The sequence below is a fragment of the Acomys minous genome, assembly GCF_964271855.1.
Source record: "Acomys minous genome assembly, chromosome: 11".
NCBI classification, from domain to species: domain Eukaryota; kingdom Metazoa; phylum Chordata; class Mammalia; order Rodentia; family Muridae; genus Acomys; species Acomys minous.
This window is the reverse complement of record NC_140492.1, coordinates 97,123,612-97,138,821: the sequence shown is the minus strand read 5'-3', so window position 1 is coordinate 97,138,821 and position 15,210 is coordinate 97,123,612. Positions and strand designations below refer to the sequence as shown.

The following is a 15,210-nucleotide window of genomic DNA, read 5'->3' as shown; positions in this document are numbered from 1 at the left end:
CAAAAAGCTAAACAGAGTGAGTAGACAGGCTTTTGAGCGAAAACACAGCCATGGTCTGTAAAGGGACTGCGGTACCCCTCCCCCCCCCTCCCCTCCCCCTCCCTCCTCCCACCGACCTGCTGTTGCGGTCTTCGCTGACTTGGATGCGGAGGCGTTGGCGGCATTCTTGGTGTCCTTGTCTTTCTCTTCCCCGCGTGCGGCTTTGACCTCGGGAGTGGCGGCGGTCTTCGTAGCTTTTTCAATGGATTCTTTCTTCTTGGGAGAAGCTACCCTGGACACCTTGTCGGAGGATTCCTTCAAGGCTCCTGGTTTGGGGGAAGCTGTCAAAGGCTTGGACTTGCCATCAGCCTTTTTCACGGGTGAAGAGGACTTGGTCTTTGTGCCTGGCTTCTTGGTCTTGGTCTTCTCTTTCAGGTCCTTCTTCAGAGCTTTGCCTAGGTTCTGCTCAAGGGCCAGAGCCTCCGGGTCCACCATGGACACGTCGGGGTGGCGAGGGGAAGGGCTTCGGTCCTGCATGGGGGCTGGAGGTGGGTCCATGTGTTTGTATGTGACCGTTTTGTCTGTGGGGATGGTTTCTGACTCATCTTCAGAGTCGATGTTGGCATCGGCTGTGATGGAGGGGCACTCTTCCGTCTCTGGGGGGACATCAGAGTCGGTCTGGGATGGGGCCGACTCACTGACTGAGGTGGGTGGAGTTTCGTCGCATTGCCGGCCCTGTTGCTTTCCTCCTGAAGGCGGCGGGGCTCCTCCGGACTGAGTGAGGGGCTTCTCGGACTCTTCAGTGGGCTCTTCACCGGCAAACCACTCGAGAGGATTTGGATTAATGAAGGACGGTGAGAGCTCTGTCTTCGGATGCTTGTATTCACAGGAGGACACGAGACATAAGTCAACATCCTGGCGAGCCTCGGAAGGGGACTTCTTTTCTGTAGTGTAGCATCGGTCTGAGGTCTCACAGGAGTATGTGGATGCCTGTGGGGTCTTGGTGATCTTTTCCATGGTCTCGTAACAGTATGTGGATGTGTCTGGACTCCGTGTTGTTTTTGGAGATGTCTCATAGGCGTAGCTTTCAGACTCTGGGAAGCTGGTAATTTTCTCAGTGGTTTCATAGGAGTAGCTACAGTCCCCAAGTGTGTGGCCACCATCCTCAGAGTCGTCAAAGCCATTGCTAAAGTCATCCAGGAGTTTTCTAGACCTGTCTGTCTTTTCGTAGGTGTAGCCGCTCACTTCAGGGCTCCGTGTTGTCTTATCATTGATCTCATATGAATACCCGCCCTCTTCAGGGGTCCTCGTGGTTTTCTCAGTAATTTCACAGGCGTAGCCACCGTCTTCTGGGGTCTTGGTGGTCTTCTCAATGGTCTCATAGGAATACCCACTGTCACATGGGGATTTTACGGTTCTCTCCGTCTTCTCATAGTAATAGCCAGGCACATCAGGGGTCCGGGTGGTTTTCTCATATGAGTCATAATCGTAATCTTCTTCATCTGGGGATCTGGTGGTTTTCTCGGGCTTTTCATAGGCATAGCTAAAGTCACCAGGTGTCTTCCCACCGCTGTCCTTCTCCCCACTAGACGTGGTCAAATCTCTATCCAAGGCCAGATGATGTTGCATCGTATCAAACAGCATTGAGGCACGGAAGCCATAGGGCTCTGCTGATGCTGCATCTAACGGCGGGGAGGAGGAGGAAGAGGTTTGGTGAGCTGCTGCCTTCTCCTTAGCTGCAGAGGTAGAATCTGAAAAGCCAGGTGAATATAAAGGTGAGGACTCTCGTGGGGTGAGTGGAGAAATATCAGATTTGGGGGAGAGCTTCTCTCCTTCTAGGCTCTGCCCTTTCTCGGAGGCGAGTGAGGCATATAAGGACATATCTCGGGGAGGGACAACATCAGAGAGAGTGTCTTCCTGAAGAGGAGAAGCTATCTGAGAAGGGGTGTGAGCAGAGGAGGTGGATGGGGAAGCCTCCACCTGAGAGACAGAGATGAGCTCAGAAAGATCGTTGTCCTGGGTGTAGGACGGCTCCTCCATTGGGGGGATCTTATGTGACAGACTAGAGTCCTGGACGTCAGAGGGACTATAGTCCACTTCAGTTGGCCCATTTTCGGTGATGTGAAGCATGCTCGCACCCACAGTAGGGTGATCTGGAGACTGACGACTGAAGTCCATGGCGAGGGAGTGCTCAGGAGATTCCTGGCCAAACTCAATAGACATCGAAGACTGCTCAGACCGGTGATCTTGAACTGGTGTCCTGGATTTGGCTGTCTTGGGGGAGAAGTCTGGAGGGGAAATCGACATTGGTCTTGGGCACTCTTCTTTAGACGGAGACATTTCTGTTTCCTGGAAAGTGGTCGGTGTCTGCACAACGGATACTGACAGGGAGTCGTCTACCTCTGTGGAATGTGGGGAGCCCACTTCAGCGTGCAGAGAGGGAGACACGTCATCCGTGGTCGGCTCTGGAAATGAGCTTGTAGCCACAGAGGCAGTGGAGACTGAGGCCACGCCGTCCATGTGAGAGTAGGTGTCTTCTGCCACGCCCTCATCCACAGGCGTGGCTGACTTGTCTGAGACCGTGCCTTCAGAAATAGACATCTTGGTGTCTTCTTTGAAAGAGCCAAACTGACTGACATCTATTTGTGTGGGAGATACATCGCCTCCCAACTTCCTTTCATCCAAAGCCAGAGCTGACTGGGAGCTTGTGGTTTCGACATCACTGGTTTTCTTCTCTGGACCAAAGTCTTCCTTAATGGGTACGAAACCAGCGGTTTCCTCTTCGTGTTTGTCTTGGTAAAGATCAGAGGAAGTCAGGTCAGAAACTGGGCTTTCTTTGTCTGGGAAGCATTGTTTTCCATTCTTTCCTTCAAAGGGGCTTTCTGTACCTCTGCCAAGAGCCTTGCTATCAGCACTTAGAAAGTCTTCATACGGAGCCTCGGATCCAATGAGGGGAGGGCTGCGTAAAGGCGACAGAACTTTCTCGATAGGAGACTCTGAGTCAGGCACAGGCTCATCCATGGGGCTTATAGAAGAAGCTCTTTCATTCTCATCTTTGGAGTCACTGAACTCAAAACTCACTGGACTTGCCTGTGGCTTTTCAGTGGCCTCTGTAGGTAGGTGACTGGACTTCTCGTCGGTGGGAGACTGGTAGTAAGGCGTATGGCCAGCACTGCCCGTCACAGACTGAGATGGTGACACTACTTCCAGGGTCTTCTCCTCGGGACTGGCACAGTGTTCTTCCACTACTGCCGGGGCCATTCCAAGAGACACTGATGTTGCTTCTGCCTCCGCAGAAGCTTTAATCTCATTGGGTGTCAGAGAGAAATTCACACTACGTTCACCCAGGGGAGTCTTCTCTGTGGGTGATGGTGGAGAAGGGCTCGGAGACGGACTCTTGGCTGGGCTAAGTCTCTCATCTGAAACATCTTTGACGTCCAACACGGCACTGGCTGTCACTTCCTTCTCTTCTGAGCAGTAAGCGTCACGCAGAGCGGACTTGCTGAATTTGTCTTCTTCCATGGATGAAGGTGGCGATATGGTGGAGGCGGAAGCATTGTAATCCTTGCCATCGGTGGCATCTGTTTTTGACCCTTCTGACAATCCATTGAACGATGCAACAACAGGTTTAGAGTATTCCTGAGAATACAGCGAAGACTCGTATTTGGTAATGTTTATGAACTCCTGAGACGGGGACTCTGTCTCCTCGTTGTTGGTCTCATCACTCATCACATCACGAGGAGTAGACATCTCATCCATTGGCGTAGGCTCACTAGATATCTCAATGGTAGACTGCGTATAACCGGAAGTGGCAGTGAATTCTTCTGGCTGGTCTTCTCTATTCTCCTCATCAGAAGCAGTGGCCTCACTCTCGGAACCTCCAGGTAGGGTCTCCTCATGAATTGAAGACGCGGGTTCTCGGCCAGGAGACTGGGCTCCGGGTTGCTTGGCTGGTGTGGTCAGGAACCCATACTGCTCCTCGGCAACGCCAGCTTCTGCAGCCTTGTCAACCACAGCCATCACGTAGTCTTCAGCCTCGATTTTTTCGGGCTCATAGTCTCCCTCTCTGGCATCTTCCGCTTTGTCTTCCTCTTCACCCTCCTCCTCAGATTGATCAGCTTCTCCTCTCTCAAGCGCTTCGTCCATGTCTTCTTCTGCCCGGTCATCACCACTGGCCACAGACTCCCTCTTCTCCTTGATGTGCACGTCGGCCTCAGCCTTGGCGCTTTCGTCGTCCTCTGTGGGGCTGTGCTTAGAGGCGCTCCCACTCACATTGTCCTCCCCATCGTCTTCTGGCTCCTCAGCCTCCTCGGTTTCTGCCTTCTCTTCATAGTCTCCAGCCTCCGAGGATTCTTCAAAACCAGCTCCTTCGTCTTCAAATTTCTCAATGTCATCCACTCCCGGCTTCTCAACCGGCTCCAGCTCCTCAGGTGTTTGCTCACACTCAGCCTCCCCTTCCGTGGTAGTAATCCCCTCATCGGGTGACTCAGCAGAACCCTTGATGCCTTCTGTCTCTTTCTGGATGACGTAGGCTTCCACGGGCTCTGTGCCCTTCAGTTTCTCTTCATCTTCGATGAGCTCCAGCTGAGGCTTGATGTCCTTTGCCACATCAATCTCCTCAGCCTTTAACTCCTCAAAGTCCTTGGTTAGATCCTCAGGGGATGACATAAGGGACCTCTCAGCTTCAAGTTCTTTGGCAGGACCACTGGCCGCTATTCCAGCCGCGGCCACTGCAGCAGCTGTGGTGGCGGCAGTGGCAGCAACAGCCGAGGCGGCCGCTTCTGTGGTCTTGCCTTCCTTCTTAATGACTTTAACCTTCCCCTTGTCCTTGAGTTTCCCAGCAGCAGGCTCCTTTTTGATGGATTCTTCCTTCTTTGCTACTTTTGGCTTCAGGGCAGCTGGTTTCTTTGCCTCTGACAGGGGTGTCGATTTCTTTATGTCCTTGGAGATCTTCTTAATTTCCTTTTTGGGTTCCTTCTCCTCCTTTTTAACTTCTTTCTTTTCCTCTTTCTTCACTTCCTTCTTGGCATCCTTCAGTGGTGTTTCTTTCTTAACCTCTTTCTTCAGCTCCTTCTTCTCGTCTTTCTTGATTTCTTTTTTGACCTCCTTTTTCACCTCTTCCTTTTTTGGTTTCTCCTCTTTCTTGATGGGTGTCTTGTCTTCCTTTCTAGCAACTTCCTTCTTGGGCTTCTCCTTCTCCTCTTTCTTGTCTTCGGGTTTTGCCTTTATTTCTTTTTTCACCACTTTCTCTTTGGTGACTTTGGGTTTGCTCTCGGTGGTGGCTTGCTTCTCAGCCACCTCAGCTTTCACTGGGGACTGCTCCCTTTTGCTGGGCACTTCCTTTTCTGTCACTGAAGGTTTGGTTTCTGTCTTTACTGGTTTGTCTTTTTTCACTAGTACTTTCTCTTTGCTTTCAACTTTGGGTGTTTTATCCACTTGACTAGCTTTTGTGACTTCAGAAACTTCTTCTTTGGACTCCTTCCTCACCGATTTGCTGGGAAGTGATTTTGCAGCTGGCTTCAGACTTTCTCGGCTGTCAGCCCTCTGTTTCAATTTGACTTGTTTTACTGTGGGGGTAGGCGCCTGGCCAGTGAGATCTTTTTGGGTGGCCAGGGGTTGCTTTAGGAAGTCTAGATGTTTGAGTTTCTCCAGTCCTTCTAGGATGTTGTATTGGGTGCTATTTCCAGGAAACAGAACACGAATGATTTTCTCAGCCGGGTTGGCTGGATGCCAAACAATCAAAGATGAGACTGAAGTTAAGTAGGAAATTGGGATATCTACTTCTTGACCATTGGGCAGGATCAGTTCGGCCTTGTCTTTGTTGGTGCCAGTCCACTGTTGCATAAAATACTGCATCTCCTTGCTGCCTTTGACTGGGTTAAGCACGTACATCTCAAGTTTACCTACTCCCATCTTTTGGAATAGGATGACAGGCTCAATGGTATTGCTTACACTTCTAAATAGAGGCTCTGGCTTCATGGACAGTTTGTTTAGATACTGGAGGGTAAAGCCAGCTTCTTCTATGCTTCTCTTCATCTTGATGTTGGGCTCTGGATTTTTCAGATTTTCAGGTACATTGAGAAACACAACCCCCAAGTCAGGGGAGATGAGGTTTTTCATCCAGTCACTGTTGCTGGTGGAACCCTGGGACCGTTCCTCTTCCAGCTCTGCAATCTTGCGCTGCAGCATGCTATTGATCCCTGGTAAGTTGTCATCCCCAATGTGGGTGAGCAGGATGGAGTCCACACGGTCCAAGTGCCGGATGAGCTTCCAGAAGCAAGACTTTCTTTCTGATCCTCCGTTAATGAGCATATTGAATCCGTTCACTGCAAACAGGGCAGAATCGCCCCGGCCCCCTGGGAAAATGTAACAGCAGGGCTTGGAGAGCTTGAGGAATCCACCCGAGGTCGGGGGTTCCAGGATGTCAAAGGGAGAAGGGACTTCCACAGACTCGGAGAGGTACTCGGTGAACTCGGAGAGTCCCTCCATTTCTGGCAAGATAGAAGCTGAGTTGAGCTTAATGTTGATGAAGTCTTGAAGGTTGTGTCTGTCGAGGTTGGAGTTTTTCCAGTCTCCCTCCTCAGGGCAGAAGAGGGTGAGGCTGGCTTTGTTGGCGGGGTGAGTGGTGCTCAGGAGCTCCCCAATCTGGGTTTGGGGGGGAAAAAAAAAGAAAGAAAGAAAGAAAGAGGAAGTAAGGGGTTAAGTGACATCATCAATAATTTATCATCTCCATCTATTATTGGTTATTAGAGGACCACTGACTTTGCCTAGGGCTAGTATCAAAAAACGTATTTGGCCCCAACACTCAGGAGGCAGAAGCAGGTGATTCTCTGTGAATTCAAGGCCAGCCTGATCTACAGAGAGAGTTCCAGGATATCCAGGGCTATACAGAGAAACTGTCACAAAACAAACAAACAAACAAACAAACAAAACCCAAAATGTACTCAGCTTAGCCAAGAAATGGTAGCACATGTTTTCAATCCTAGCACTTGGGAGTCAGAGCAGATGGATCTTTAAATTCAAGGCCAGCCTGGGCTACAGTGCCAGGGCTATACAGGGAAAACCCGGTCTAGGAGTGGGAGTGGGGGAGTTCCTAACCATTACTTGGCCATGGTCCCGATTGAAATATTGATAAACCAGAGCCCAACATCAAGGTGGACAGCCTCTGGTCTGAGTGCCCATGTGTGCTCTCTGCTCCCTCATGGCCTCTGCTCTAGAATCCTGCCCCTGCTTTCTTGCCCCAGAACCCCGTTCCCAGTTCCAAAACCAGAGACCATCTGGGTGATTAGTGTTTATATCTCAGCAGTTATATAATAATTTGAATATTGCCTCTGGGTGTTTGCCATACAAAAGATGCTCTTTAACGAACACTAGACTGTAACAGGAGAAAGCTAGATCCATCATTTCACTGAGGATTAGGAATCTTTACTTTAGCCCAAGCCGGTCAAAATGCCATCACGGAGAGAAGGGTGGCTGTGATGGCTCACCACCAGCTAAAGAGCTACTGACAATTGATTGCTGCTAGAAAAGGGATAGTCAGTTCTCTTGAAGCGTGTGGCCCTTAGTAAATCAACCACACCTAGTGGAAGGCCATACATCCAAGAATACATGGGTGGCACGACCTGGAGAAAGTGCGTGTTTGTTTGTTTAAATGAAAAAGAAAAAACAAGATTAAATGGCAGAGAGGAGACAGATATGGGAGGAGTTATGGGAGGGGGTGAACAGGATCAAAACACATTGGACAAAATTCTCAAAGAAGGAATTTTTTTTAAAAACTTTTTTTTTCCTTTTCTTGTTCTTTTTTGTTTTTGTTTTTTGTTTTGTTGTTGTTGTTTGGTTGGTTTTTTGTTTGTTTGTTTGTTTTGTTTTGCTTTTTGAGTCAAGGTTTCTCTGTATAGCCTTAGCAATCTTGGACTCACTTTGTAGACCAGGCTGGCCTTGAACTCACAGAGATCTGCCTGCTTCTGCCTCTTGAGTGCTGGGATTACAGATGTGCACCACCACACCTGGCTACCTTGGCTTTTCTTAATCCACTGGCCTTGACAAAAAGGGCCAGCTTGATGCATTTGAAGACATCAGTACTTCTTGCTGTCTGCTTTTTGAGTTCAACAGACACAGGAGAAAAAAGTTTGGTAGTTTGTTTTTTGTTTTGTTCTCTTCTGGGAGACAGGAAATTGTTGATTGACCATTACCACAACAAAATTACTAGGTTCTGCTACCCACACTCACTATGCGACTGGCCCGGCAGCCCCTCTACAAATACAAAGCGTTGTTCAGATCATTTGGTGTCTGAAGCAAACATAAATAAGGATTCATTTTTATTGCATCTACTTATGTGCTTTTTATTTACTTATTTATTTATTTGTTGGTCATGTATGTGTCATGGAGTATGTGTGCAGAGGTCAAAGGGCAGCTTGCTATAGTTGGTTCTTTATAACATGTGGATCCTGGACAGAGGTGAAGGGGGAACCAAACTCAGGTCAACTGGCTTGGTAGTGTCTTTACCCACTGAGCCATCTCATTGGTCCTTTAAACTTTTTAAAACTAATTTTTATATATTTATATTAAAATATGGTTTCTTATTCATGCTGTGTGTCACTGCCACAATTTCAATGTGGCCAGGACTCTCTCACTTTCACACAGAGTGCATAAGAACTATTTTCATGTTTTTGTTTTGTTTACATTTTAGGATGCAAACAAAGGATAGTCCTAACTGCTAAGCCTTTCACAGCAAAAAATTTAAAACTAAGTTCAGTCCATTTTAATATTTGAGATCCAGTTTAGCTATTCTGAAGCAAACTGAAGGCACAGTCTAGCTGTATGTGCCCGGAGTTATTAACTTAAGGTTTTTTAGAATTATTTATTTTGTTTTATATGTATGAGTATTTAGCCTGCATGTATGCATATGTACCATATGCTTATGATGGGTGGAAAAGGGAGGCAAATCGCTGAGCTGGAGTTATGAATGGTTGTGAGCCAGCATGTAGGTCCTGGGAGCAGAACCCAGGTCCTCTGGAAAGGCAGCCAGTTCTCTTAACTACTGAGTCATCTCTTCGGTGCCCAATCATTACCTTTTTAATACAAAATATATAGTCACCTAATTAAAGAGAAAGTAAAAACGGACTTGGGGAAGGTTATCTTACTTTTCATCTCTTTGCCTGTCTCTAGAGAGGTCCTACGAAACAGGCAGTGACTCAAAAACCAAATAATGTTGCTGAGAATTCTGAGGAAGGCAGAGAGCATGAATGACAGCCAAGAGCCATCACTGGAGAGAAAACTAGGATTTGACGAGATTAGAAAGGCAAGCCGGCACTGCTGCACAAGTCTCTACGCAGGGAGAGGGAGAGAGAGAGAGAGAGAGAGAGAGAGAGAGAGAGAGAGAGAGAGAGAGGCATTCTAACACTGTAGGGGAGGAAAAAAAGGCAGCATGCCGTACCCAATGGGACAAGAACACAAAGACAAGGGCTGGAGTGAGTTAAGGAGAGATGGGGTAGGGCAGGAGACAGGAGGGATATCACAGCATCCTTGGGGCCACCAGCAGAGCTAAAGGCCAGGCGTTTTCCTATAGTCCAGCTCCAGGCTGGTAGGACAAGCATCAGGATGAGGTCAGGATTCAAGGGCGATGGGGGGGCGGTCCAAAGATACCTAGTCCACTGTGATGTTCAATCCACGCAAATGCAGTGACTGGCAGAAGGACTAAATAATGCTGGCAGCAGTAAGGAAATACCGACTAGTTCTTTGACACTGGGGCTGCTTCCAAATGAACTGGGAAGCCACGTAGTAGCAGCAGCCACACAGCAAACCCTACCACAATGAAAGCTCCATTATCCTCGTTTCCCCAGTGTTTAGGCAGACTCAGTATACTAGGTTATACTGCACTGGGGCTGGTCAGGTCAACCCATGCTGTCTTCCTGTAGCTGTGCCAAGTGCCTGCTGATGCTTATCAAACAGATTGTCCCCATGGTTCTCACAAAGATGTAGGACAGACATGAGTAGGAGTAATGGTGCTTTGGGGTAAAATCGTCTCTTTTGTTAATTACCTTCCCCTGATTAAGTGCAGGCCTCCTGAAAGAGGAAGGAAGATAAAGGAATAAACGGATTTACTGGAAATATTAACAAAACAAGACTTTCGTTTCTAAACCATGGACTTCTAACTCCATTTGCTTTTTTTTTTTTTTTTAAATTAAGCAACTTGCTTAGCTGCAGAGGAAATAATGTTGACAACGTGTCTCCAGGCTTTGGCAGGACATTTAGCAGGGTCTGGGAATTGTGTGATGGCAGACTTAGGTGGGTTCATAGGCAGCCACACAAATGAAGCTTCTTCGTGTCAAGCCAGAGGGAGATCTGAGGCAGGTTGCCTTATGTTCGCTCCTGTCCTGCTGAGTGCTGACTAGGATGAAAATGGAGCAGACACGCCTGTCAAAGCTGAGCACGCCTTCAGGACGAGAAGCGTAACGAAACGTGGAGTGGTAGAACTAAGGCGCTTATGAAAGCTCCGGACTTGAGGCTATAACGGCAAGGCAACTGGGAACAGGGTGGCATTGGGAAGAGATAAGTGTTAGGTGTTAGGTTCGACAGCACAGGGTAAGAGGATGGGATTGGAAGATGCGGCTTAACAACAATATCCATGGAAAACCTTGGGGATTTTTGTTGGCAGTCAAAATGGGTTTACATGAAGGCAAAGAAGCTTAAACTTCAAGGTCGCTCACTGTAAGTACTGTACTTAAAAAGGTATATTGGTAATGGGTTTTCTTTTTCTCCATATTATGTTAAATTGCAGAATGCCTCCAGGCCTGTATTTCTTCTCCGTTGACATCTAGTCACGCTTGGGGGAAATTGGAAACTTTTAGACTCATTTATTAACAGGACTGAAAGCCATGCATGTTGCTGACTCTGGTGACCCTAATCTAATCTGGGCAGATGATTTCTGGAATCTGGTCAGGATATCTAACAAGTTGTAGACTTGTGTTCTCTCTCTGTCTCTGTCTCTGTCTCTCTGTTTCTCTCTCTCTCTCTCTCTCTCTCTCTCTCTCTCTCTCTCTCTCTCTGTGTGTGTGTGTGTGTGTGTGTGTGTGTTGATGCTGTTTGTCAAATCCATGGTCTTGGGAATGCTAGGCAAGCACCCTACCATTGAGATATACTATCCCCTACCCAAATTGTGACATTTTTAGAGAAATCAAATAAAACAAACTCCTGAGACTAGTCCCTCTTTCAGGATCCTTCTCTTTGACTTTAATCTCAAGAGTTGGCCTTAATGCCTCTTTCTCTAGAGCACAGCACCTATCCTCGGGGCTTTAAGCACCCATCCCATGCAAATGGAATGCAAATAAATCTCTCTTACCAACTCAAGGTTTCTTAGCTCTGGGTTCAAATCTCCTCCTGTTTGATAACTCCAAGGTGTCAAAGAATGACCAGTGCTGAACACTTGGATTTCCCTCAGATCTGCTATAACAGGGAACACATGGGGTCTTTTGTATTTTATGGGTAACTAAGAGTAAAACCAAAGATAGTTAATCTAGGAGATGGGTGGAAAGGTGCTGTAGGTGAACATGGGGTTAAAGTCCCTTCTTGAAGACATAATGAGACAAAAAGGAAAGCCTTTCGCCTGAAAAGGTTGAAACTATTCTTGAAATGTTTGCTTTTCTAAAGTTATGTCTCTGATTCTCTTTCAGTTGACTAGCATGTTTCAAGGGTTGGATAAATGGAGCAAGACTGGACAACAAACGACCTCAAGTAAGTTGCTCTGCAAGCCTCCTTCCAAGGCAACACTAGGCAGTCATAGCTCCAAACAGGAGCGGTTTTACACTCTTTAATTACTTTTGCCAGAGTGTCTGTCTGTGTATCGCATGCACGCAGTGCCCTTAGGGGTGAGGAGAAGGTGTCGCATCCTCTGAAGCTGGGGTCACAGAGAGCTGTGAGCTGCCATGTGGGTGCTGTGAATAGAACCTGGGTCTCTGACAAAGCAACCATGCTCTTAGCTGCTGAGCTGTCTCTCCAGGCCCTAGTCTGGTGACTTTCAATCCACTTTAGCTGTGGCATCCTTTCCTCAATGTTTAGGTAAAACAAGCAAACAGACTTCCCAACACCACAGGCCGAGTTCCTCTGGTTTGGCAGGGAGGTGGGCAGGGATTCCACTTTCTCCCTGTGCTTTCCCTCCCAGTACCACCCTGGTACCAATGGTCTATCTTAGTAGAGGAAACTTTGGTGATCCTTTCCTGTGCACTGAGCATGCCCTCCTCCGGAGAAGATGGGGATGCAGAGAAGGGCATGGATGTCCATGGCATCACTGATGGCTGCCAGGTGTAATAAGGTGCAAGCCTTTATGATTGCCAACCCTGCAAAAATTGCCCCTCCTACAGAACTTGAATTCTTTAGGTAAGGCTTTCTTTTGCTTTATAACTGATGGTAAAATTGGGCACTGAACAGCCCACTGTACAAAAAAAAACAAACCAAACCAAACCAAACCAAAAAAAAAAATCTCCATTTCCAGTGCTTTTAAAAGTGATTTAAGCAACAACTTTACAAAACTATTCCTTATTTTCAAAGAGGAGATTACTTGGGGCCCAGATGAATGACATATGATACCTTCTTATATAAAATCTTGGCAATGGTGAAATGTTTTTCCTTACACATTTCCCTTGCTTGGTTTTATGGCCAAAAAAGAAGAAGAAGAAGAAGAAGAAGAAGAAGAAGAAGAAGAAGAAGAAGAAGAAGAAGAAGAAGAAGAAGAAGAAAAGAAAAAAGAAAGAAAAAAGCCATGAGCCATGATGTGGGCAGACAGCAAACAGTAGAAAGGATCTGCAGAACTGAACAGGAATGTGAGAAAGTGCCCATGTGCATGTAAATGAGCCAAGGGCTCAGAGCCTAGCTGATCTTACAGGGAGGTGACTGACACTGGGCCACTTCCAGGCTTCTACAGCCTACTCCCCTCCCTGGGACAGGATGCTGACATCTGAAATGCCAGACAGAGGCCCAAGAACCCTTCCTTCATAACACGTGGTCTAAGAACGTGATCTTGAGAAAGAGCTGGTATTATAGTGACTTTTCCATCAATTTCAGAGCAGTCCAGACAGGGAAAAAAAATCATAGCTCTTTCTCTGGCATTTCAGGACAATTGAGCAATGTGGGTGTGATAGAGCAGGGCGTTTGGCTTGGCCCTGGAGGAAGACGGAACACAGCTCTGGAGAAAGACACAAACTAAGCTTCCGCCTTAAAGCTAGAAGGGAAGCCAGCCGTGAATGAGCCCAGAGGCTTCTGAGCATGGACTCTCGCCATGCAGAGATCTTTCTCACTCTGCTGAGCCGGTGCGATGTGCCTCCAGGTACAGATGACCTCACACCCTCTGAAAGAGCTGGGGCTCCACACACTGAGTAAAAAAAAAAAAACCTTCCTTTTCACAGTTCTGTGCTGTCTCCCTGCCTCTCCCTTGTGTAGAGAGGGAAAACTGGTGTATTCTCTCCCCAGGGTTTTACTGAGGCAGTTTGCTGAGAGGGCGAGCACACAGGGATCTCTCTGTGTGGAGCTGAGGAAGAATGAAGGCTGAGAAGGCACAGCTCGGCCCTTCCCAGCAGGCCAAGGCTGCCACCTCAGGGAGACAGATCCAAATGGCATAGTAACTCCTGTAGACCCATCCTTCAGTTCACTCCCCCCGCCACCCCCACCCACCCCACCCCCACCCTGGCTTCTCAACACAGGGTCCAGTCATTAGAAAAATAAAATTAGAAATAATAAGAGAAATTAGAAATAATTAGACTAGGAAAAATGGCATCAGTGCTGACAGAGATCAAGGCAGGGACATCCTGCGAAAGCCAAAGAGATCTGTGGAGAAGTCTCTCAGAAAAGAGGAAAGCTGAGTTTCTCCGGGAGTTCTGTACTTTCTAGTGTCCCCAACACTTCCTGCCACCTGTAAATTTGATCATCCCAAAGCTTCCGCTGCCCGCCTATGTCACCAGCACACCGGCCGTGGTTCTAATCATCCCCGGATCATCGTAAACTGTGCTCCAGGCCAGGCCTGAGTCATTTTAGATCATAGTTTTGTTTATTTCAAAGGGGCCCCACCTGCCTTCCCCACGAGACCAATCAGTAGCTCAGACGCGCTGCGCGGAACCCACCTCTTGATCGGTGAAAATCTCTATGAAATTCTGGAAGGAGAAAGAGCCAGACTGGAGAATGAGCTCTCCTGTGTTCTCAAAGCACTGTCCGGTGAGTACCAGCAGTTTATGGCGGGCGGCGTCGGTGATCATCAAGCGCACCTGAAACACAGCGCGCAGGCACAGAGCGTTAAGTGAGGGTGCAGAGCGGGAGCTGCCGCGCCCCAACACCGGGACTACAGAGCCTGATGCTTACTACCAACCCAACACACACACATTCCAAGAGTCTGATTTCTTCAGCTGAGAGTGGGGGCAGGGAGTGTTGGATAGAGCCCTGTCTGTAGGAGTTATTCATAAATTTAATCACTGAGGTTATTAGAGTGCCCGTGAATACAGTGTTAGAATTTCGCTTCAACCAAAGACAGCGGTGGCTGTTGACTTTCCCCCCTGAGTTTCCTCCTCCTTTCAGAGCTGTCTTCACAGCTGGCAAGCATTTGTTCCACAGCTGTTGGAAAGCGTCTGCTAGCAGCCTGCAGCCCATGTGGCCAGGAGAGCCGTGTGGACATGCCACTCTAGGTGCCCCCCACCCCACCCCCCAGCTAGCCTCGGAAAAGACGTGTGTCCAAGTAGGCCTCAAGTTACTTGTACTACCCAGGATTCCTTCCTTCCAAACCCGCAGGGCAAGCACACCACGCCAAACGCAGACTCCCGCGCTAGCAGCGAGGTGCTTGACACTGAACAAAAGAAAGGCGACCCCTGAATGGCCGATCAGGGAAACTGAATTGCAAAGAACCAGTGCTGAAGAACTCTCCGTGAACTTTCCGTGGCGCGGAGCCAGCTGTCCTAGCCAGGAGCACCACCCTCAGCACCAAGGTTCTGGACCCCGGTTCGTGAGTGAGTGAATGCCGAACACTTCTATGTGCCCTCCATCATGTTGTGCCAGGGAAAAAATTAAAACTAAACATGTCGTGACCCCTGCCCGAGAACCCCACAAGCCACTCATGGAAAAACATGCATTTCTAAGCAGTTGTTTCAGACTCGTGTGGTGCACAGACTGACTTGGGTTCTTGAAAAGCAGCTTCTTTTCTTTCCTTGCTTCCCTCCCTCCGCCCCTCCCTTCCTTCCTTCCTCTCTCCCTCCC

General features: G+C 48.1%; 1 protein-coding gene across 2 annotated transcripts in view; it reads right to left on the bottom strand.

The window, feature by feature from the left end:
* The window catches only part of MAP1B (microtubule associated protein 1B), a 92,890-nt gene that overhangs the window by 8,103 nt on the left and 69,577 nt on the right, over positions 1-15,210 (bottom strand). For both annotated transcript variants that reach the window (XM_084801652.1, XM_084801653.1), the window contains 2 exons: positions 14,091-14,231; positions 117-6,624 (listed from right to left, as the gene is read on the bottom strand). In XM_084801652.1, the coding sequence (XP_084657778.1) occupies positions 117-6,624; positions 14,091-14,231 (6,649 nt within the window). The remainder of the gene's footprint in view (positions 1-116; positions 6,625-14,090; positions 14,232-15,210) is intronic.